Source organism: Hemicordylus capensis, chromosome 1 (genome assembly GCF_027244095.1).
Source record: "Hemicordylus capensis ecotype Gifberg chromosome 1, rHemCap1.1.pri, whole genome shotgun sequence".
Lineage (NCBI taxonomy): Eukaryota > Metazoa > Chordata > Lepidosauria > Squamata > Cordylidae > Hemicordylus > Hemicordylus capensis.
In genome coordinates this window covers 426,717,748-426,742,505 of record NC_069657.1, presented here as the reverse complement: position 1 = coordinate 426,742,505, position 24,758 = coordinate 426,717,748, and the positions used below count along the sequence as shown (strand labels likewise).

General features: G+C 43.0%; 1 protein-coding gene across 3 annotated transcripts in view; it reads left to right on the top strand.

Moving 5' to 3' along the window:
• The window catches only part of LRPPRC (leucine rich pentatricopeptide repeat containing), a 215,170-nt gene that overhangs the window by 122,959 nt on the left and 67,453 nt on the right, over nt 1–24,758 (top strand). For all 3 annotated transcript variants that reach the window (XM_053311868.1, XM_053311876.1, XM_053311886.1), the window contains 2 exons: nt 10,498–10,622; nt 11,343–11,449. In XM_053311868.1, coding sequence (XP_053167843.1) covers nt 10,498–10,622; nt 11,343–11,449 — 232 coding nt within the window. The remainder of the gene's footprint in view (nt 1–10,497; nt 10,623–11,342; nt 11,450–24,758) is intronic.

Here is a 24,758-nt window from a genome sequence, read left to right as displayed (position 1 = left end):
GACTACTAACTTGCTGAATGAATTGAAATCCCGTAATTGAACTAACCACCCACCCACCCTTGCCCCTTCTTCGACCCTTCCCCTGGCCAATGTGGGGTCAGTAAAGAGTTGCAAGAGGTAAAAGAGCCAATGGGGAACAAGGAGGAAATCGTCAGCAGGTCAGCCCATGCTTTAGGTCACCGATCGGAAGGCTGGAAGGGCGGGAAATTCAAAGAGATGTCAAACACAAAATAGAGACTGACTCAGAGATCGCCACAAAATGAAGGTCTGAAACTGCAAAACGTTTTGTAGCTGAAACAGGGACGTTTCATTTTGTATACAAAACTTTCGGATCTGTAAAATGGGCATTTCATTTTGTCTACAAAACACCTGAAACAGGCTGTTTCATGTACAAAACATTTTGTATCAGAAATGTTTTTCACATCCCTACTTCTTATCAGCTTCGGCTGATACGCCAGATACGTCTATTTCTGGAGATCAATGACCTTAAAAGAGTGGCACATATGCTGGTAATCTCTAGGCTTGACTGCTATAAACAATAAGTACAGCCAAATACCTTGCTGCTGTTACTATTAGTAGAAGACAAATGCTAGAGCTGAATCAATAATATAAATTGTAAGGGGGCAAGGTGGATTTTTTATGTCACTTACTGTATTTTTGTTGTATTAGTTGGTTATTGTATTATTGCCTGTAGGCTAATAAAGACATATTGATGATGATGATGACGACGACGACGACTGTAATGCACTCTACTTGGGGTTGCCTTTGTATGTAGTTCGGAAACTACAATTGGTTCAGAATGCGGCAGCTGGGTTTCTTCGAACGTGGTCTGTCTTCTATACAGAGAAGACAGACCTGTGCAGAGACCATGTCGGAATCTAACAAGCTCGATTTCGCCTGCTTTAGGCGGGAACCCCACCCCCAGCCACTTTATTATCATTTATTATCACTATTATTATTAGTTTGATTTCTATACCGCCCTTCCAAAAATGGCCCCGGGCAGTTTACAGAGAAATAATAAATATGTGCGGCTGCACCACTCCTCATCTCCTCAGTCTTTCTTCATCCACACTTCAGCGAACATCGTGGTGTCTTTCAGCTCAGCAACTCGGCTCTGGTTTTTTCTCCTGTTTGCTTCTGCTTTCTCTAGTTATCATTTGTTTTTCTCTTTGCACAGTTGCATTTTTCCACGTTTTTATTTTTCTTTTAACAGTCTTTTCTTCGAGCTCCTGTCCCGGCAGGGATGGAGCGTGGTGGCCTGCTGTCCCTTGGCGTGTATGCCGGGTACGAAGAAATTTTTAAAGTGTATCCGCTGTGGATCGAAGCTTCCCTCCCCTGATACGCACACGGAGTGTCTCTTGTGTTTGGGCGAGTCCTACATTGTCAAGACCTGCCCGCATTGCCAGAAGTTTACTAAGCAGGCTCGCAGAAATAGGGCTTCTTGCTTGTGTGCTGTCCTGTGGGATCTGGCTCTCCGTTCTTTGGAAGCCTTAAAAGTTAAACAGTATCTGAAGCTGCTTTGATGTCAGCGGACCTATCGGCTGTCGATACCATGGAGGACCAGGTCCTGGTAATGGGATCTTCGCCCTCGAACACTCGGCCTTCGGCAGCATCGAGAAGCTCCCCTCTTACCAGCCTCAGGCAGCATCTGTGACCCCCCCCCCCAAATTTATTGGGGGTAAAGACAAAGAAGAAGAAGAAGTCTAAGACTCAGAAGCACTCCCCAATGGATCAAGATCAACTCAGGCCCCTGAGCGGATGGGATCAACAGACGCCAAGGGATCGTCAGGCCCGACCTCTAAGAAGGCCAATTCAGCGTCTCTCCGCTCAGTGCAAAAACTCTCAGTATCGACGCATCCTGCTTCACCCATGCCGTCGGGGAGGGGGGTTTGGACTCAGTTGCGGCAGGGGAACCCGACTGCGCTTTGGCTGAGGAAGAAGCCTACGCTCCACCTGAGTTTGACCCCAATGCTTCGTAGATTCCTAGATGTAGGTCATCCCTACGTCGATACCAAGATGAGCGATCCTCGGCATATCGGCAAGATCTGTTTTGGGATTATTGGGATCGTTATCACACCATGGAGTATCGTTCCCCTCTTTTGGATTCGGAGCGTGTCTACAGCTTCTGGCGTCGGGACCTTGCTTCCTATGATCGCTACTGGATGGACGGCAGCTCGGACTGCTCAGACTGTGTTGGATCCTGTTATGGGTCTCGCCATCCGGAAGGCCTTGAGTATCGGCAGCCTTCGTTACTGAGGACTGGCTGGATGCCTCCCATGCATGTGGAGGGTGGACCGCGTTCTCACTCTCCACGTTGTTTGCCTCGGGACCACAAGGATTGCGCTGGGGAGTTCGTCAGTATTGAAGCCACACCAAGAGACAGTTCCAGATTGGCGATCGCCACCGGAACTTTCAGTCCCAGAGCTGGCCCATCCTCCTGATACGCCCGGTTCCCCATTGGGTTTGATCCCTATGCCTCAGGACCAGTCGATCCCAGGGGACCCTACGTCAGACAGTGAGGATAGTTCGCAGGAATCGAAGGCTGTCTCCCCGGGTTCATCCCCGCTTGATTTCCACTCAGATTCAAAGCCAGTTTATCCATTAGAGGACCTGGAAATGCATACTGCCTATGTGCCCCGTATGGCGGCAGTTCTGGGGGTGAATCTTGGTACCTTTCAAGAAGGGGAGCTGGACCCCCTGTTAAGCCTGATTGACTCGGAGGCCAAGGTGCCTGCTGCCTTGCCCTTCAACCTGGCCTTGTTGAAGGTGCTGAAAGCCCACCGGAAGAAGCCTAATACGCTCTTTCAACCGAATAGGTGCCTGGAGAACCTCTACAGGGTGCCATTCCAGGAGGATACAGCTTTTTTGAAAAGTGTAAGAGATTTTTGTCACCCCAAAACTCTTGCAACCAGGAATAAATGAGGGCTCCAAAAATCCTTACGTTACCAATGGGTTCTTTTGATGGTACTGGCTGTCAAGAATCCCAAGACCCAAGAAGACACGAGGAGAAGAGGAAAGGTATATATTCAATCAAAGCAGATTTATTTTATTCAAGTGAATTACAGCATATAGCATGCAGCAGAGTTATTTCTCCCACACAAAGCAACCAAGATAATATCTAATTGACACCCTATAGATCATCAGAGTTTTCACTCACCCTTTGTGGTTTATCTCCTGAGCTTACCAAGAGAGACTGATGTTCCCCTTTTCGGAGTATCGGTATGTCAAGTTGGGCAATCCTCCTCTAATTCTTCGGCCTTGGCAGCCATTGGTCCGTATGATGATTCCCTGCTCTAGATCCGTGTTCTAAATACCCCAACTTCTCTGCCCACGCACCAACGATGATTGGCCAAGACGGGGTCCTGACCATTTATGACCCCTTGCTCAACCCGTAACTTTTGACATTTAAACACCATTGGTCAGGGAAGATCGGAAAGAGGAACCAGGTGTGCTGTATGACCAGGAGAGATATGAAAGAAGAACCAGATGCAGGTGCAGGTCGAGTGACCTCCTCCCCTTCCTCAGATGGAACATTTGGGAGGGAGCGTTCTTGATATGAGTTATCGAAAAATGAGGAAGCGTGCCCAAGCCAACAGGCCAATTTTCTCTAGCACGGAAAATGTGTTGGAATAGGGGAATTTGGCATTTGCCCAAAGGTTCATGTTAAGATCAAGACCCGAACTATATCAGCAATCAGGCTCATGTCAAGCATTTATCTAATACAACATGGTTAACCTATCTACGTGCCTATTCAATATAAAAATGATCCCAAGTGAATCTTACAAAAGTCACCCTACCCCGAACTCTATCGTTGTAGAGGCCTCTTTACAGAGGTCCAGGGATCATAGCCAGTCGACCCCATGTGATGAAGAAGGCAAGAAATTGGACTACTTTGGGAGAAGACTTTATTCTGCTGCAGGCTTGCACGTGTGTGTGGCAAACTATCAAGCATATAATGCTAGATATAACCACTTCTTGTGGGAGAAAGTGGGTCCTTTCCTGGATCTCCTTCCTCGGGATAAGCGGAATCCTGTGAAGTCCTTTCTGAAGGAAGCCATGCAAATCTCCAAGCAAGAACTGTATTTTGCCCATCACTCCATGGAGTGTGCCGCTAAAGTGAAGGCAACGTCTGTGGCACTTTAATGCCACGCTTGGCTTAGGTCCTCTCACCTTCCCTTTGAGGCTTGCGCCAGGGTGGTGGACTTGCCCTTTGAGGGCTCTAGCCTGTTCTCAGAACAAACTGATGACATGCCTCAAAGTGCAAATGTTGTGGAATACCACACAATCCATGTCTTATAGCTCTCTATCACTGAAGCTACAGAGAACTTCCAAATGGGCGCCTCATCAGATGCAGAGAGCACCAGCTGACCACCAGTCGCCTTCTGAATGGTCCTTTCGGAGCAACAAGTTCCCCCTCAATCACAAATTGGGGGGACAACACAATAAGCCGGACTTTCAGAAACCTCGCCCTAGCGTCCAGCCAAAGAAACAATCACTTGTGGCACCTTGTCACCTGCCTGCGTCTGCCTACCATCATGACCATCTTGGACAGGGACATGTGGATAGTCTCCCTGGATTTAAAAGACACATACTTTCCTGTGTCCATAAGGCCTCAACATCATCGCTTCCTGCGGTTCCAGATAGGAGGTATCTCCTATCAGTTCAAGGCATTGCCATTTGGCCTCACTACTGCTCCTCGCATTTTCGCAAAGTATCTGGCCCTGATGGTGTTCCTACAGGAACACAGCCTGCAAGTACTGCCGTACATCGATGATTGGCGGGTCTTGGCGAGTACAGAACAGGCGGCCTTGGAGGCCCTCGAGATGGTGATCAATATCCTCCAGGAGTTGGAGTTCCAGATAAACTCCAAAAAGTCTCAGATGGAACCTACTCGGCAGATTCATTTCATTGGACTGATATTCAAGATGGCCTTGGAAAAGGTCTTCCTCCTGGAGGCCCATATCACAACTCTTTGGAAACTGGTGCTGGTCTTCTCAGCCAAAGGCCCACAAACCTTGCGCTCTGTGCAGTGCCTGTTGGGCCAAATTATTATTGCTTGTTTACACAGTCAGACAGGTGTTATTGACTGGTTCGTTTTATTCAGACATCGAGTCCTTCCCAAGGACCTGGGATGGCTGAATTTTATTGTCAGTTGTTATAGATATCGTTGCAGAATATAGGCTGTTCCCAGTAAAGCTGCTTTTTGTAATTGGCTGATGGTGATTTCTGTGGCCCCTATGGTGTTGAGGTGCTCTTCAAGGTCTTTTGGAACTGCACCCAGGGCGCCAATGACCACTGGGATTATTTGGGTCTTTTTCTGCCACAGCCTTTCAATTTCAATTTGTAGGTCTTTGTATTTTGTGATTTTTTTCTATTTCTTTTTCTTTTATTCTGCTATCCCCTGGTATTGCTATGTCGATTATTTTGACTTGTTTTTCTTTCTTCTCGACTACAGTGATATCTGGTGTATTGTGTGGCAGATGTTTGTCTGTTTGTAGACGGAAGTCCCATAATATTTTTACATCTTCATTTTCTTCAACTTTTTCAATTTTATGGTCCCACCAATGTTTGGCTACAGGTAGCTTGTATTTTTTGCAGATGTTCCAGTGTATCATCCCTGCTACTTTGTCATGCCTTTGTTTGTAGTCAGTCTGTGTGATCTTTTTACAACAGCTGATTAGGTGGTCCACGGTTTCATCTGCTTCTTTACAAAGGCGGCACTTGCTGTTTGTGGTGGATTTTTCGACTTTTGCTCTTATTGCATTTGTTCTTAGTGCCTGTTCTTGTGCAGCCAGTATTAAACCCTCTGTTTCTTTCTTCAAGTTGCCATTCTTAAGCCATTGTCAGGTCTTGGTGATGTCTGATTTTCCACTTATATTGTGCAAATATTGACCATGCAGGGGCTTATTTCTCCATTTTTCTGCTCGGTTCTTGACTTGTTCTTTCTTGTAGGCCTGCTTTGTTTCATTGGTGTTGAATAGTTTCTCGTTCTTGACCATTTGAAGTGCATCTTCTTCACTGTCCTTGATATATTCTTCAAGGCCTCTTTTCTCCTCCTCTACTGTTTGATGGACTTGCAGCATTCCTCTTCCACCTGAGCTACGAGGGAGGTAGAGCCTATCTACATCACTGCGGGGGTGCAGAGCATGATTGATGGTCATGGTTTTCCTGGTCTTACGATCTAGTGTCTCTAGCTCTGCCTGGGTCCAGTCTATTATCCCTGCAGTGTATCTGATAACAGGTATAGCCCAGGTGTTTATGGCTTGTATGGTGTTCCCGCCATTGAGTTTGGACTTGAGGATTTTTCTAACTCTCCTGATGTATTCACTTCCAATTTTTCTTTTAACTTCAGTGTGTGCGATGTTATCAGCCTGGAGAATGCCCAAGTATTTGTAAGGCTCTTTCTCTTCCAGGTTCTTGATCTTGCTTCCATTGGGCAGTTCTATTCCTTCTGTTTTTGTTATTTTCCCTCTGTTCATTATTAATGCAGCACACTTGTCTAGTCCAAACTCCATTGCTATATCGCTACTGAATATACGGACAGTGTTTAGCAGTGATTCGATTTCTGACTGGGACTTTCCATACAACTTCAGATCGTCCATGTACAGCAGATGGTTGATTTTACTTGATATTTTAGATGTTTGGTATCCGAGGCCTGTTTTGTTTAGTATTTGTGAAAGTGGGGTCATGGTGATTACAAACAACAGAGGGGATAGTGAGTCCCCTTGGAAAATGCCTCTTCTAATGCTAACCTGTCCAAGTGTCTCGCCATTGATTGTTAACTGTGTACTCCACATGCTCATTGCTTTTTAAATAAATATCTGAATGTTTTTGCTGACACCAGTTGTTTCTAAACATTTTAGTATCCATGTGTGAGGCAATGAATCGAAGGCTTTCTTGTAGTCAATCCATGCAACACTTAGATTGGTTTTTCTTCTCTTGCAGTTTTCTAAAATCATTTTGTCAATCAGCAGCTGGTCTTTTGTGCCTCTGGTGTTCGGGCAAGTTCCTTTCTGTTCAACTGGAAGCTGTTTGTTAGTTAATAAATGTTGCATCACTTCATCTGCTATTATTCCAGTTAATAATTTGAACATGGTTGGCAGGCAGGTTATTGGTCTATAATTACTTGGAACTGCACCTTTTGCTGGGTCTTTCATGATGAGATGAGTTTTCCCAGTTGTTAGCCATTGTTCAATATCACCGCCTTTCACAATGTGATTGAACTGTTTTGATAGTTGTTTATGAAGGCTTGTTAGGTGTTTAAGCCAAAAGCCATGCAGTTCATCATCTCCTGGCGCAGTCCAATTTTTAATTTTCTCTGCTCTTTCACTTATTAATTCTGGTGTTATTATTAGATCTTGCATTTGTTGGTTACATTTTTTGACCTCTTTCATCCAGCCTGCTTTTTTATTATAATCGATTGGATTGTCCCATAATTCCCGCCAGAATTGCACTGTTTCTTCTTTATTTGGTGTTTCTAGGTTTCTTGCAGTTTCTCCTTCTATGCTTTGGTAGAAACGTCTCTGATTCGACTGGAATTGGAGATTCTGGCTGTGTTGTGTAATTCTGGCTTCATATCTGCTAATCTTCTTTGACACTGCTGTTATTTGCTGCTTTATTATTTCCAGGACTTCTCTAATTTTCCTTGAATCTAGGTGGTATTTTTGGATCAGATAATGTTTGGTGTTTTCATTCTTCAGCTTCTTGTCTTTCATATCTTTCAATTTACTAGCATCTGAGCTAAGCTTTAGTATCTAAAGCTAATATTTAATTTAAAGCTAATATTTAATTTAATTTAATATTTAATTTAATATTAAAGCTAATACTAGTATTTAGCTAATCTGATCTGATGATATTATTATTATGATTATGATTATGATTTTGATTTTGATTTTGATTTTGATTTCTATACCACTCTTCCAAAAATAGCTCAGGGCGGTTTACACAGAGAAATAATAAATAAATAAGATGGATCCCTGTCTCCAAAGGGCTCACAATTTAAAAAGAAACACAAGACAGACACCAGCAACAGTCACTGGAGGTACTGTGCTGGGGGAGCAGAGGGCTACTTATGTTCTACCTCATGCACGTCTTCGGTTTTTGGACGTCTTTGGTCCTCTTTGGGATCCAGGTCATCTTCAGTGTTCGTCTCCTCCGGGGGTACGAGCGATGGTCCACTGGTGGACAGAGGTCAGGCATCTAAGTATTGGTGCCCCTTTCCAGGTGCCTCCTTCCTCCTGAGGGGCCACAAAGAACGCCTCAGAGCTTGGTTGGGGAGCTCACCTGGACGGCCTTCGTCTGAGTGGCCACTGGTCAGAGGAATGGACTCAACACATAAACTATCTGGAGCTGTTGACGATTTTCAACGCGCTCAAAGGTTTTCTGCCCCTGTTGGAGGGCCGGTTGGTACTAATTCATACTGACAATACGATGGCAAAGGTCTGTCTCAATCGCCAGGGTGGCACTTCCTTGAGGAGCCTTCTGTCTCTAGGCATGGATCTGTGGCATTGGTGCCTGGACAGCGGGGTGTCGCCCCAGGCGGTGCATATCCAGGGTGTCCTAAATGTTCAGGTAGATGCCTTGAGCAGGTCAACCATGGTCTCTCATGCGTGGATGCTTTGTCAGGGTGTTTTGAGGGACATCTTTGTGGATTGGGGAGTTGCAAGTCTGAACCTGTTTCCTTCCCAGGAAACTGCACAATGTTCCCTCTGCTGCTCCAGAGGGGGAGTGGGCGAGGGCTCTGCAGGAGATGCCTTTGTCCGGTCCTGGGCAGAGCCTCTCCTTTACATGTTTCCTCCGTTCTCACTTCTTCCCAGAGTGCTGCGCAAGCTGTGGATTGATCGAGCCAAGGCTATCCTGATCGCCCCGTGGTGACCCAGGAGGCCTTGGTTTCCAACCCTAACAAACCTAGCAGTGGACTCAAAACGTTTACCTTTCCTGCTGGACCTGTTGTCTCAGGAACAGGGGCAGATGCTACACCTGGATGTTCAGTCCCTCCACTTGACTGCGTGGCTGGCCCTCCCAACTTCCCCTTGAGACTGAGAGAGGTGTTGGTGGCTCCTAGGAAGCCGTCTACATGGAAGTCTAATAATCACAAGTGGACTTGCTTTGTGTCCTTTGCCACCCTGCATGGGTTTGATGCCTGTAATGCGTCTGTATAGGAAATTTGTAATTATCTGTTGTCCCTTAAGGAATCTGGGTTGAAACTTGCCTCTCTTAAGGTATATCTGGCTGCCATTGTTGTCTGTTCTCCCTCTGACCAGATTTCGTGGTTCAAAGATCCGGTGGTTAAAAGTTCCCTGAAAGGTCTGCAACACTTGTTTCCAGACGATCCGGTCATGTCACTGACATGGGGATCTGTCCGTGGTTCTGGCAGGTCTGCTAAGGCCCCCCTTTGAGCCTTTGGCCTCTATTAACCCTTGTCTCCTGACTTGGAAGGTCACTTTTTTGGTGGCCGTTACCTCTGCCTGGAGGGTTGGTGAGTTGCGGGTGCTGCGGGCTGACCAACTGCACCTGCAGTTCAATAAGGACAAGATAGTACTCAGGACAGATGTCAAGTTCCTGCCTAAGATGGTGTCCATGTTTCACCGCTCATCCCCACTCACTTTGCCTGTGTTCTTTCCAAATCCTTCATCAGATGTGAACCGTACTGGCTCCCAATACGTTTCTGAACGAAATGCAAAGTATTGGTTATTACCTATAAAGCCCTTAGCAGCTTAGGCCCAGGATACTTAAGAGAGCGCCTTCTCTGTCGTGAGTCCTGTCACCTATTGAGATCATCTGGAGAGGTCTGGTTACAGTTGTCACCAGCCCACTCTGTAGCAACTCAGGACCGGGCCTTCTCTGTGGCTGCCCCAGGACTTTGGAACACACTCCATACTGAAATAAAAGCATCTCCTTCTCTGTTTGTTTTTAGGAGGACCCTGAAGACGTACCTATTTTCCCAGGCTTCTAACTGAAAAGAAAATTTTTAAATTTTATTATGTTTTTATCTATTATTTTTATCTTTTTATGAATTTTAAATGTTTTATATTTTATATATTTTTAAAAATTTTCACCTCCTTGAGATTTTAGATTTTATATTAGGTGATATATAAATGCAATAAATAAATAAAATGAATTGGGTGTATTACCTGGTCCAGTATATTGGACCAGGTAATACACCCAGTATATTGACTGACATACTGCACAGTATTACAAATGCAATGGAATGTAACGTTTGCACAGTTGTGCAAGTGCAAGAATTGTACAAAAGTTGTTGTGTGACAGCACAGTCATTTTATTATGTGTGTATGCTGTCTTGTCATGTAACTCTGAAATTTTTGCTTTGGTGCAACAGCACAGCATAGTATAGTGTTCAGCAGTATAGCAGCCATTTTGAATTGAACAAATACATTAGTGTGGTGTTTAAAATGCTGTTTCTAAGATTTGACATACACATTAACTTTTTCTTTCATTGGAAAAATGATAGTATGGTTTTTTTAAATCTTGTTTTAGGAATGATTTAGCAGCAGCCCTGGAAGCTGTGTTTGACTGCTATAAGAAATATGGCAAATTCCCTAGACTTCATGACATCTTGTGCAAGTTAATAGAGAGGGGAAACACTGAACTCTTGCAGAAAGGTTGGTTTCTCCCATTTTACACTGCAATTTTCATTGCTCCTTGTGGATATTGATTTACAGAAGTGAAAGGGCAGAGAGAAGGGAAAGTCTTCATCACTTGGAAAAATCTATAGTTGGCAAACCTAGGCACTGTTACTGAGGGCTGCCCTAGAACTTTTTGCCATCACATGATGTTTTGTAATCATAGGAAAGTGTTCTGTATTCTTCGGGTGCTAAGAGGATACCATGGATCTTTCCAAAGGTCTTGGAAAATATAAGAGATGGATGGCCACACACCTTTTACTGCTATATGAGTTTTTAGGCTATATGAGGAGTGAAGATTATGAAGTAATAATATTATAATTAATCTGACCATTGGTTATGACAGAGTGGATGCCATTTAACTGTGGCCGCATTGGAAAGTTAATTTAGTGTAGTTCATGAATTTCCCCCCTATGTCTTGATAAGAAGAATACCAAGTACTCACTTTTTGTCTGGTCCAAGAATTGCACAGCATCGTAGTAATGGTTATTTAACTCTTTTAAAAGCAAATGTTTGTAAAGGGTGTTGGAAAAGCCATTAGAACACCTAGTTATCTAATGGTAACTAAATTATCACATAACTTATTCTGTGGTATAAGTATTCACTGACACTGTCTTTGGTCATGTTCGTTTCTGCTCTAAACAGGTAACTTAATGAGTTTAACCAAACCTACTGAGTTGTTTTTTTAAATTCCTATAGTTATGGACTTCATGAGCCAAGAAAGAGGTGAAATGACAATGCTCTATGATCTCTTCTTTGCCTTCCTGAATACTGGCAAATACAAAGAAGCCAAGAAGATCATTGAGGTGGGACAATAACTACAGTACTCTAATCATGCAGCTATTTAGTGTTTTAATTAGAATATATTTAAAGTTTTTAACCTTTTAATCTTGTTCTGATTAATGGTAATATAATCCAATCCTAGTAATGAAAGGTGTGTGGGGGGAGACGTCCAAGGGAGATTTGGCCACCTTTCTCCCCCTCTCTCCCCCGTGTATAATTACAGTTAGAAGCAAGACAGCCTGGCTGTATGTTGAAATTGTTTCCTTACTTTGTCAAATTCACTATTAAATATCCAAGTGATATTTGCATATTAAATCTCGGATTGTGGAACAATTAAATTAAACCAGCATTCCTGGGTGTAAAGTTGCTAATCCTCTTTACCAACGAATTCTTTGTTCTTTAAAGCACTGGAATTTAATTTACTGCAGACCATGCTAAGATTTATTTGTAATGCTTGTCTACAAGTTAATCAGCCAAACAAGTACTGTCTGCTACTGTTGGCATTTAATTTAGCGTTTCCCCCCCTCCCACTATGGTAAGCAGCTTATAGAAAGTGGTAGGTGACAAACTTGGTCTATTTAGGATTAGTATATTTTATCTAGGCTTGATTGAAATTTTGCTTACGGAAATTGATAAGTCAAAAGGGCAGGCTCAGAGCCTTCAGATTGTGATTATTTTCCTCTAAGATAGTTGTGTGTCTCCTCCCTCCCCCTCCACTTCCAAACTCAATATTAGTTGACCAGTTTACATTAGATTAGGAAAGGAGAGGAGGTAATCTTTTAAAAAGGTGAAACTTGGATTTTAAACATGGAAAGCCTTCTCCAAAGTTTCTTTTTGTTACCCATAAGGTGATTGAACAATAATTGCTTAAGTAAGAAAGTTAATGAAATAAAATAACAAAAGTTAGAGCAGCCCCACCTGAGTTAATTTTCAGTGTAAATATTAAGCAAAGTCCATTGTCTGATTGGACAAGTTCTAGACCTTTAGCATGATCCGTAGGACATTCATAATCCTGGGTTCTGTGCTTGCGCAGCACCTTGTAGGTGGAATGCTCAAGCTTCTCATGGCACTCACTAACCGCCCCTCACACTCAGTCTGCCATTTATTTTTGCCATTAGATTGTCTCTTTCCTTAGTTCCTTTCTGACTGCCTTAGCATCTCCTCATCTGATTCTCTTCCTAGTCGAATTTGGTTGTGTGGATGGAGAAATTATTAGTGAGTTTGGGTTTTGTGACTGGGACTGGGTTTAGATTAATCTCTTTGGTCTTTCACTTTGGCTTGGTTCGCTTGGATTTGGACTGGTTTTTTCAGTTTGACGCAGCTTGGTTTAGGATTACGCTGAATCAATGGATGTTAAGAAAACTTTTAAGTGAAAGGAGTGTGGAGAAAGGTTACCCTCTACTGATTGTCACGACTCCTGTTTATTATGTCTGGGCAAAGATCATAATACCAGGAGCTGCAAGATTTGCATGTCCTTCTCTTGACAAATGCTAGTGAACTGGGCTCTGCAGCTCCGAGTGGCATTATATGAACAGGGACTTTGACCCTGCAGCTAGCTATACCAGTTTTGACATCAATATTGAATCCACATCCTACACTGGAGCAGCCTAAGCCTTCAGTATCAAGTGGAGCTTCGACTTGGAAAGAGCAAGCACCCTGCTGATGCATTGAAGGACTCCTCCTTCTTGAGGATGCACTTTAGGAAGCATAAAAATAAAAAGAGGTCCTCAGATGAGGAAGTGCCTCCAGCTTCCCAGGGTACAGAGGAGTCTTCAGTGTTGGAAAAAAATCTAATTGAACTCCCTCCCCTTTGGGGTTTCAGATAGCCACGCAGCAGACGTCTCCTCTTTCTTTTTCTATGACTACGACAACGACGAATATTTATATACCGCTCTTCAACCAAAGTTCACAAAATGGTTTACATAGAAAAATAAATAATACATAAATAAGATGGTCCCGTGTCCCCAAAGGGCTTAAGAGAATCACCACTTTAAAAGGTGTCTCTTTGCTCAGCAGGGGCTGTTTCAACATCAAAGTGGGTTTTGAAATCAATGCCGGCGTTGCTGTCAAGGGAGTTAATTACCAAAATGCTACCAGCTTCAATGCTGACAAAACCAATTCAAGACAGAGTTGATAGAGCCATCAACATTGACAGAGAAAGCACCATGTTCACAGGGCCAATCTTCTCATTAGACATTAATCGCTAATGAGGAAGATCCATTGATGGAGATGGAACCAGGTATTGATGACCCACTCTCTCCTTTTCCTTCTTGACTCGACTGAGAGCACTCCATTTGACATCCACTGTTAGGGGCTTTCTAAGCCAGGGTCTTGATGTCAATGATGATATGGAGGAGGAAATTATTCCTATCCCCAAGCCCCCTTCTATGTCAAACAAGGAGAGTAATTCTTAGCTGTTTCTGTGGAACCTATGAGAACTGAAAGTGATAAACTGCTGCAGTTTACAAATCAAAAACCAGATCTGCCTGCTCTGGGGGAGCAGTCTGGGTCTGTGGCACTCAGACTTCCTACTGCAGTGGCTGCACCTTCAGCTCTAACTTCAGCAAGGATTTTGGAGCAGCCCCCTGTTAATTCTTCTGCTGTGCCAGTAAGTGTCAAAGAGGTGCAGACTGCACCTATGGGTGCAGGACAGACACAGGGTTCATGTACCATTGATCCATCTTCACCAGTTAGGCAAGAGGCAAGTCACCTGTCCTTCGGGGAGGATTATGATTCATCCTCTGTTTCCAAGGCTGAATCTGCTGTCTTGGAACACCCCCTCAGATCCATCTCCAGATAAGTTGTCCTTGCCAGACCATCTATTTCTCTTACACAGGAGTTGAAGGCATATCACATTCAGGTGGCTGAAATTACAGAGGCCTTAGGGCTAGAGATTAAAAAGCAATCTGCCGAGATCAAAGATCCAGTGTACGATTTTATGGCAGCTTTGCAGTCTGCACAACTGGTTGCTCTGCCTATGCTTCCTGTAATAGCAAAAGCTGCACAACCAGCATGGGAAGCACTTTCTACTTATACCCCAACATCTAATTGGTTAGAGGCTTGAATCAAGTACAGGAAGAGGGTTCTCTTTTCCTACTAAAACATCCTCCACCAAATTTTTTAGTAATTAGTTGTGCAACAAGTTAGTAAGTCCAGTGGACAAAGAAGGGTGCAAGGTTAGCAATTTGGTCAGGAGAGTATATTCCACAGCCTGTCTCTCAATTAAGTTTGCAAATTACATAGTCTGTATGGTGAAATTTCAACCCTCCATTTGGGATCATTTATACAAAGATACAAAAAGCATACCACAGGACTTTCAACAAAAATTTAAAAATAACTTTTCAAAATCAGTTGACATCACTCAACAGCATCTCAGTATAGTGAAACACTTGGCTGAGACAGAATCATAGTCATTGTCCCTGCTGTGTCTTTAAGGCATCATACAACAAATATGAATACGACAAATATTCATGCAGCATACCGCTTTTCAACCAAAGTTTTCAAAGCAGTTTACATAGATATACAGTAAACATATAAATAAAATGGTTCCCTGTCCTCTAACAGCTCATAATCTAAAAAAGCAACAAAGATAGACACCAGCAACAGCCACTAGAGGAATGCTGTGCTGGGAATGGATAGGACCAGTTGCTCTCCCTCTGCTCAGTAAAGAGAATCACCACTTTTAAAAGGTGCCTCTTTGCTCAGTTAGCATGGCTTCAGTTAGCAAATCTGCAGTCAGATAGGAAAGAAAAGATTGAGGGCCTTACCCTTAATGAGAAGGGGTTGCTCAGTGAGGAGATGGATAACACCATGGAGAAATTAAAGACGTCAAGTACACAGCTAAAATGTTGATGAGTTCTGGCTCCCAGTCCTATACGGGTTTTAAAAGTAGACGGTATGGTCACCAGTGACAATCATATAAACCGAATTTTAAAAAGGCTACAGAAGGCCATATTGTCCATACCAGCATATGTTCTGTTGTGTGGAAAAAGCAATGGGGCTCCTATGGGAAGTGAAACAAGCAGCATCTTTGTGCGTTCCACCATTTTTAATGACAACCTCCACTTCCACCGCTGTAAGGTTAGCTCCATATGCACTTGCATGGCACAACATAATATTGGATGCCTAGGTGCTGCACATTATCACAACTGGTTCTGTGATAGAGTTCAGAACACTTTCTGTTTAGGCAAGGATAAAGTATTGTCCTCCAACTTCTACTCTAATTAAGGAAGTGAAGGTTCTATTGGAAAAGGGTGCAATTGCCCCGTGCGGTGGATTTCTCAAAGGGAAGGCTTCTACTCACATTACTTTCAAATTCCCAAAAGAGATGGGGGGGATTCAACCAACAATGGATTTGCGGTGGTTAAACAAGTATGTCCTCACAAGGAAGTTTCAGATGATAATGCTGCAATATATCCTGCAACTCCTTTACAAGGAAGAATGGCTTGCAGCATTTGATTTAAAGGATCCCTACTTCCATATTGGCATACAAAACAACCACAGAAAATATATACATTTCACAGTGAGAGGTACATTGTACCAGTACAGTGTGCTTCCATTTGGGTTGTCCACTGCAGCAAGGGTTTTCACAAACTGCATGAGCGTAGTCATAGTACAGATGTGGATGGAGGGAATTTGATTTCCATACCTAGACGACAGGTTTCTGATCGTGTGCAATGAAAGAATTACATTCTCAAATACACTATGTTCTATATCTCCTGGAAGACCTGGGGATCCAGGTGAATTGAAAAAAGTCCCACCTGGACCCTGTCAGGAGGATACAATACACAGGCACAATATTGGATACGCAAACAAAAAAGGCATACTTACCAGAAGAAAGACAACTTCTGATAACAAACAAAGATTTTGGGGGGAAAGCCAATACAAAGGGTTTATCAAATGTAAAGACTGCTGGGTCCGATGGCATCCTGCAATACAGTCGGTATGCTCATTTAATAATACACCCCCTACAGCTGTGGTTCTGGTCAGTCTTCAGATCCAACAACCACAACCAACAGCGCAGCCTCAAAATGTGTGAGAATTCTGCAATTACTATGAGGGATGTGCACAAAACTGGTTCAGTGCACTCCCGAGAGAGGCGGGGGGGGGTTACTTTAAGGGAAAGGAAAGGTCCTTTCTACCTGTCCTTCCCTACCCCACTGCTTCTCTCTGGCACTTGCTTGGGCGCGGGACTGCAGCTCGCTTCTTGCAGCCCCATTCAGCTTCGCCACATTCATGGTTGGCGTGTGCACAGCATGCATGCGCATCGGCCATGAGTTCAGCGATGCTGAACAGGGCTTCAAGCAGGGAGCTACATTCCTGTGCTCACGTGGTTTGAGTGCTGGAGGGAGAAAGCAGAGGGGCAGGTAGGAAGGATCTTCTCTGCCCCTTAAAGTGACCCCCGCTTTTCGGATCGGCTTGAATGCAAGCTGATTGGACTGGTTTGGCACTGGTTTGGCACTCCAGAAAAGGAGCACAGAACTGGTTCCATGCACATCTCTAATTACTACCGTGGTGGACTTTAGGCAGGCAGTTAGTGAGCAGGCTTTCATTCCAGGTTAGAGTCACAACTGATGCATCCCTGTTGGGATGGAGAGTTCACTGCGAAGATCACAGGACACAGGGCATCTGAAAAAACCATCAAAGGAAGTTTCACAAATTTCCTCAAACTGGTGGTGGTGTTTCTAGCTCTAAAACCCTTCCTGCCTCTTATAAAAAGGAAGGTGGTACAAGTGGAACTGGAAAATGCTATTGCCAATGCATACTTAAGCAGACAGGGAGGTACAGTTTCCTATTTGCTGTGCAGCTCTAGCATCTCCTGCAGAATTCATCCCGAGACCTGCCCTTGAGCAGTAACTTGGGAGTTTCCTGTTGCTCTCTGTTGCAAACAGTCCATAGAAGGAATCTCCCAGGTGTACAGAATGGAGTTGTCTGTACACATACATTTTTTGTGTGAATAACTACATGTGTTCATTTTAAAAGTGAACTTGGGTACTGGTCCCTTCATATGCAAGATACAGATAGGAAGTGTACTGTTGTATGTGCATTAAACATAATATGCATTGAACATAAGAACAGCCCTGCTGGATCAGGCTCAAGGCCCATCTAGTCCAGCATCTTGTTTCAGACAGTGGCCCACCAGATGCCACTGGAAGCCTACAGGCAGGAGTTGAGGGCATGCCCTCTCTCCTGCTGTTACTCCCTTGCAACTAGTACTCAGTTTGTGGCTGGAGGTGGCCTATAGCCCTCTGACTAGTAGCTGTTGAAAGATCTCTCCTCCATGAAGTTATCCAAACCCCTCTTAAAGCCATCCAGGTTGTTGGCTGTCGTCATAATCTTGTGGCAGAGAATTCCACAAATTGATTATGCGTTGTGCGAAAAGGTACCACCATTTGTTGGGCCTATATTTCCCGCCAATCAATTTCATGGGATGATCCCTGGTTCTAGTGTTATGTGAGAGGGAGAAGAATTTCTCTCTATCCACTTTCTCCACTCCATGCATGATTTTATAGACCTCTATCAGTCAGTCTTTATTAGTACAGCCAATGGCCAGAATAGACCTCTATCATGTCTCCCCGCTATCGTCTTTTTTCTAAACTAAATAGCCCCAGGTATTGTAGCCTTGCCTCATAAGAAAGGTTCTCTAGGTCCCTGATCATCTTGGTTGCCCTCTTCTGCAACTTTTCCAGTTCTACAATGTCCTTTTTTAGATGTGACCAGAATTGTACGCAGTACTCCCAAGTGTGGCCGCACCATAGTTTTGTATAAGGGCATTATAGTATAAGCAGTTTTATTTTCAATCCCCTTCCTAATGATCCCTAGCATGGAATTGGCCCTTTTCAGAGCTGCCTCACATTGAGTAGACACTTCATTGAGCTGTCCACCATGACCCCAAGATCCCTCTCCTGGTCAGTCACTGAGATCTCAGATCCCATCAACGTATACTTGAAGTTGGGGGTTTTCGTCCCAATGTGCATCACTTTACACTTGCTTACATTGAACTGCATTAGCCATTTTGTTGCCCACTCACCTAATTTGGAGTGATCCTTTTGGAGCTCCTTACAATCTGTTTTGGATTTCACTACCCTAAAGAGTTTGGTATCGTCTGCAAATTTGGCCAACTCGCTGCTTACTCCTACTTCTAGATAATTTATGAATAAATTAAAAAGCACCGGTCCCAGTACAGATCTCTGGGGGACCCCACTTCTTACTTCCCTCTATTGTGAAAACTCCCCATTTATCCCTACCCTCTGTTTCCTGTCCTCCAACCAGTTAGCAACCCACATGTACTTGTCCCCTTATCCCATGACTGCTAAGTTCCCTCAGGAGACTTTGATGAGGAACTTTGTCGAAAGCTTTTTGGAAGTCCAGGTATACTATGTCAACTGGATCCCCTTGATCCACACACTTGTTGACACTCTCAAAGAACATAATGTGTGAATAACTGTATGTACATATAAATCTGTTTAACTGTACACAGATTGAACACTTGTTGAACATAGGGCTAAAGTGAGGGAGAATAAGCTTATGTTATACAAGAGTTTTTCCCTTGTGTTATGCAAACATTTTAAAACCGACTGGAAATTACCTCCATGGTTACTTCCTACCTTCTAAGAATTGCAGATACGTGAGTTTTAACCCTTATGTTTCTGCAGATAAGGAGGTTGGGTGTCTATTTGACATAAACTCCTACCATCCAGTAATGCCCCAAATATCCCCCAAAGTCATGGATTTTTTACCATTTAAAAAAAATGTTTTTTAACAAAATGAGTGCCAGGAGACCACAGTAGGGCACTATATTGGGCCGGTGTTTGCTATTTGGGGCTGATTTTTTTGGAGTGGGGGTTGGGAAGCTAACCCCCACTTTCCCATAGACTCAATGCCTCATTATCTGTGGTTTCATTATGTGTGGTAATCTGCAGCAATGGAATTCCCGCAGATAGTGAAGTCCACCTGTACTAACTTTAAAAATTGTTTTCGTAACCAGTTAAGACACTTTGAACCGGTTTAGATATATTTCATACAGAATAAGAGAGCACTCTTTTGCTTGCGGTGCAGGCATATAAAATTTGCTTGAATTATTGAAAATATTTTTAAAGTGTTGAACCAGCAAAAAACATAGAACAGGATAAAACTCAGGGAAATACCTGTTTAGGATGAATGGCAGCAAGGAGGAACTGCAGTGCCAAGGGAACACAAGAAGCTTTCATCCTCATTATCAAGAATCCTTCACACTAACAACAAAAAATATTTATATACCGCTTTTCAACAAAAGTTTCCAAAGTGGTTTTTACATAGAAAAATAACAAATAAATAAATATGATGAATCCCTGTCCCCAAAGGGCTCACAATCTAAAAAGAAACACAAGATAGACACCAGCAACAGTCACTGGAGGTACTGTGCTGGGGGTGGATTAGGTTACTCTCCCCCTGCTAAATAAAGAGAGTCACCATGTTAAAAAGGTGCCTCTTTGTCCAGTTAGCAGGGATTAACTCTAAGGCACTGTTTCTGCACAACAGCCTGTAAGTGGAAGAGTCCCTCCTTGTGGCCTAGCAGTTCTAGACTCTCCCAGTTCTAGACTCTGCTACTAGTATCTCTTGCTGCTCTACTTTCAAGATCACTCATGGGGCAAGCATAGTGTCTCCCAATATAGCTGGAGGAGAGAGGAGCCTTTATTGCCCCTCAAAAGAATCCCTTTTTTGCCAGATTACTGAAATGGACACCACTTCTTGTGTTTAGGGGTTCAGGTTTAAGGCCACCAAGGGATTTGGATTTAGATTCCATTTTAGTTCACGGAAAGAAAAACTTCCTTCATGCAGTTTTTGGGTTTTCTTTGCTAATAAACAAATTGCCAACTTCATTCATTTTCATTGTTACAAAAAAAAATGCTCATTTAATCTTTTGTTTCACTTAAAACAGGGGCTCCCAACAGGGGACACTAATACCTTTCAGAATACTTGAAGGGCTCCCAGGGGGTACTCAGAGCCCTCCTGCCTTCCCACACTGTAGCCTTACTACTTGTTTCCCATCTGACGATCACCAGCTTCAAACAGTCTTATTGAAATTAATGGGACAACTTTACTTGCCCAATTAATTTCAGTGGGAGTGCTCATAACTAACTTGATCTGGACAAAAGCCACGACTGAAGTAGTCTCTCATGACTATAACATTTAAATTTATGTGGGCATATTTATATTTGTAGTATTAGTTACACCCACACTCTCAAAACACTAGTTACACCCACACTCTCAAAACACTCTCTATATTTGTAGTATTAGTTACACCCACACTCTCAAAACACTCTCAAAATTACACCCACACTCTCAAAATCCCTATGGAATACCTGAATTGAAGGTTTGCAACAGAAGGGTTACACTTGTTAAAAAGGTTGGGAACCCCTGACTTAAAAAAATAGCAAGTATGGTATTCTGCAAATGACAACTGGCCAAATAACATTAATTCCAGAAACTTTCCCCTCTTGTTGGTTTATTGAGAGAGAAAGTAGACATCTGGCATTCTTGCTTGTCCTTTTTGTGTTCATTGGATTAGGATTTCTTAGACTTGCTTAACCTTGACAGTCTCATTTGAGCTTTTTAATATGGATTAGGCTGTTTCATTTACTCTTCAGCTCTTTAATTTTCCTTGTTCTTCCATGCAGAGGAACAATATGTAGCAATTACAAAGTCTGGACCTGCGATTTGTTTAGAAGGGAGAGTCAGTTTTGGGTTGGTGGCCGAAGTGTGCGCATTTTTAGTAGTTCCTGTCACTGATTAATGTTGGTAGAAACAGTGATTGTTTTAAAACATACTTCACTCCAAATTGTGGCATGTGAATATTCATAGTCCTCATCTGAGAGAAACAATATTATCAAGTCCAGAGACACTGGCTCAGTGCAGATATAATGCTGATTCCCTGCAAATCTTGGTTTGTGAATTGGGAGTTAGCCCTGTGAACATTTCTCCCTCCACATCCCAGTGATTTTCCTTTCCCCACTTTTTTAAGGATAACTGTGGATTGAAGTGAGTTAGCAACCATGGTTAATGCTGGAGCTTTGGGTAGTTTGATTGAAGTCACACTTGTCTGAATAAAGTACATGTTCAGATACTTGGGCATTGGAAATTGTCCTGATATTTGTGTGTGTGTTGGGTGGGGGGAGTGGAAGTTTGCCTTAAATTGATGTTATGTTTTGAGTATACCTATTAATAGTTTTATAGTGCCACGGCAGCTTTCTTTTGCTTAATGAATGCTTCAAATGAGTGTTGTGCCCACTGTTCCTTAAGTCAATAAGGCACAGTTGTGATGCTTCAAGGGAAATTTAACTCTTCAGTAGTTTGAACATGGTATGCACATGTCTTCATTTCTTAAATGGTAGAAATTGCGATTGGAGTCAGGATATAGTCCAGGATGTTTTTATTCTTATTTTTTTGCTGCTTCTGCTTCAAGTGAGAGATGTTCCTCTCAACTGGGAAATGCTTAAACTGGCCTAGAAAATTGGATTCAGTAAATGAATCCTTCCACAGAAATGTTCTGATATCTTAGATCAAGGGTTCTCAACCTGTGGTACTCCAGATGTTGATGGACTACATCATCCCCAGCCACAATAAATTGCAGCTGAGGACTATGGGAGTTGTAGTTCAGCAACTAGCTGAAGTACAACAGGCTGGGGATCCCTGCCTTAGACTGTGAGGCAGTTTGCATGAAATCTGTCTTGCCACCTGATTAAAGATGAAGAAGTTCCCACCTCTGCTACCACTATTCCCAAGTGCAGATCTTCGGGCACTTCAGACCTAGCACTGTCAAGTATTCCAAACTGCATTTTCATGGTAGCAGTTCGCTGTACATCTGCAGGGTATCCAAACAGGCAGCTATGATTATGGAATTCCCTAGACATGGGTATCTTACATGGGTAGCTGTATTAAACAATTTCATTAGCTGTATTTAATATGACTTTCATTCCTCCATGTGACAGAAAAATCAGTTGGTATCTTTAAAAAAAAAATCCTATTAACCTGCTTACTGTTCTCTCATTAGTCATGAGCTTTGCAAGCAACGAGACTGTGGACAGATCACTGCCCTCTGTGTTGTGTAGTCTGCTTAAAGCAATGCTTGAATTAAAGGTGGGGGGGACTCTCCCCCCCCACTGCCTTTGTTACGTAGATACTTCAGCTGCTGTGTCCTCGTCTGCAGCAAAGGAGAGAGTGAGCAAAATAGTCATGCAGAATCTCTCTTAATGAGGCAAGGAGCTTTCCTTTTGAAGAACTACATCTTGGTTATGCCTATAATGCAATCAGTTGGTAGATTCCTGAGTGACTGCTTTAGACTGCAGGAAGGAGACATAGATTTGGAGTGCTTCCCCATGTAAAAAGCTTCTCAGAATTTTTTTTAAAAAACACTAGTGTGTCTAGGAGGAGAGGTTCTGTTCCAGCCCATTCCCTGCTAAACTAAACCTGCAGGGAGGGCTTCTTTCCGTGTAAGGGAGCATCACAGACATGATCCGCCACCCGTCATCTGAAATGAGTCCATTCTGCTAACACATTGCCACGTGGTTCTGCTGCATCTATTGCCTGGATTTAGAAGCTCAGCCATTTTAAATGGCCTGGCTAATTATTCACAGGCATGGGACTATTGATGTGTGCATGGAACTTCACAGCCACAAGGATTGCCCTGTTCATTTAAGCAGAAGAAGCCATTCATCTGGAAGTGTTTGCTTCATTTGATAGTTTTATTTTATTTATTTTATTTTATATACTGCCCGACTTCAAGGCTCTAGGTGGTTCACAACAGAATATACAATCAAACTAACTATTTTTTAACAAAAAGAATTAAAATAATTTAAAACATTCAAAGAATACTAAAAGCCAGGCTAAAAAAATGTCTTAAGGGCTCTTTTAAAGGCTGATAAAGATGTTAAGCCTCGAATAGGGAGTGCATTTCACAGCCCAGGAGCAACTACATAGAAGGCCCATTCCTGAGTTACCGCTAGACAAGCTGGCGGCATCTGAAGGTAGACCTTTCTCTGTGACCTTAATGTGCAGTGGGGATCATGCAGAAGAAAGTCCTCTCCCAGATAACCCGGTCCTAAGCCATTTAGGGCTTTAAAGGTAATTGCCAGCACACTTGGGGTGTCATCAGCATATTGATAACACCCTGCTCAAAATCTCCTGATGATCTCACCCAGTGGTTTCATGTAGATATTAAAAAGCATCTGAGATAGAATGGAGCCATAAAATAGCTCTCATACCATAAAATAGCTCTCATTTCAGAGACCAACTATCTCCTAGCGACACCGTCTGGAATTTACCCGAGAGATGAATGCAACCACTGCAAAAACAGTACCACCTGTTCAAAAGAAGTTTAAAATTCTTTTGTTTAATTTGCTTTCCCTGCCCCTCCAATTGGGAAAACAATTCTATACCTGGGATGGACATTCATTCATTCATTCATTCATTCATTCACTAAATATATCCAGGGCTGCATACAGTCAAGTACAAAACAATAAAACAATAACATCCCATCTGCCTTAGTCTATCTACACTGGCTGAAGGATCTTTTCCAGCCAAATGGAACAGTAACTGCTTTCAAACCTGCCTTATATTTGGAGCAGTGTCAGAAGCAAAAGGTACCCTGACAAGGTAAGCCCATTCTAGAACCCCAACAGGAAAGGAACAGGAATAGGTTGTTGTAGAGGCAGTGGGGAAGAGTCCATCTCAGATAGCTCTTAGGAAGCACAGAGAGAGGAGGACTGGATACTGTGTCTTTGGGCTGGAAGAAGGCCACCTTTTCTGCTGCAAAAGCAATGCCTAGGCCCTGGCTGGTCTCTTTGGGTTTTGTGGGGGTTTTGGTCTCTTTGGGTTCTTTCATGACCTCTAACCTCAGCATTCTCTAACCTCAAATAACAAATTCCTAGAAATGCCCATGTGGATTTAATGGAGGGTCAAAAGGACAGTTTCCTGTTCAGAATAAGAATAGATTGCTGTCATGGTTATAGCTCACATTAATAGATGTGGGATATATCCCTGGCAGCAACTCATTCTTAGCCACAGAGCACAGTCTGAAGGCACACAATACAACCACCTTGCCAAAACTATTCCGGTCTGGATCTGATCAGTGTTTGTATGGAAGACTGCTTGGTAGCCCCATGTATGCCTCCTGAATTCTGCCATAAAACAACAATGGGATATAAATGTAATGAATACCTTATGATCCAGTAGGATGTAGACGTTGCTTTAATAAGTGTACAGTGTGTTTAGTTAATGTCTTTAACACCCTTTATGCATTTTTTCCAAGTAGTGTTGCATTAGAATCTGATATTTTTGCTGAGGCAAAATATT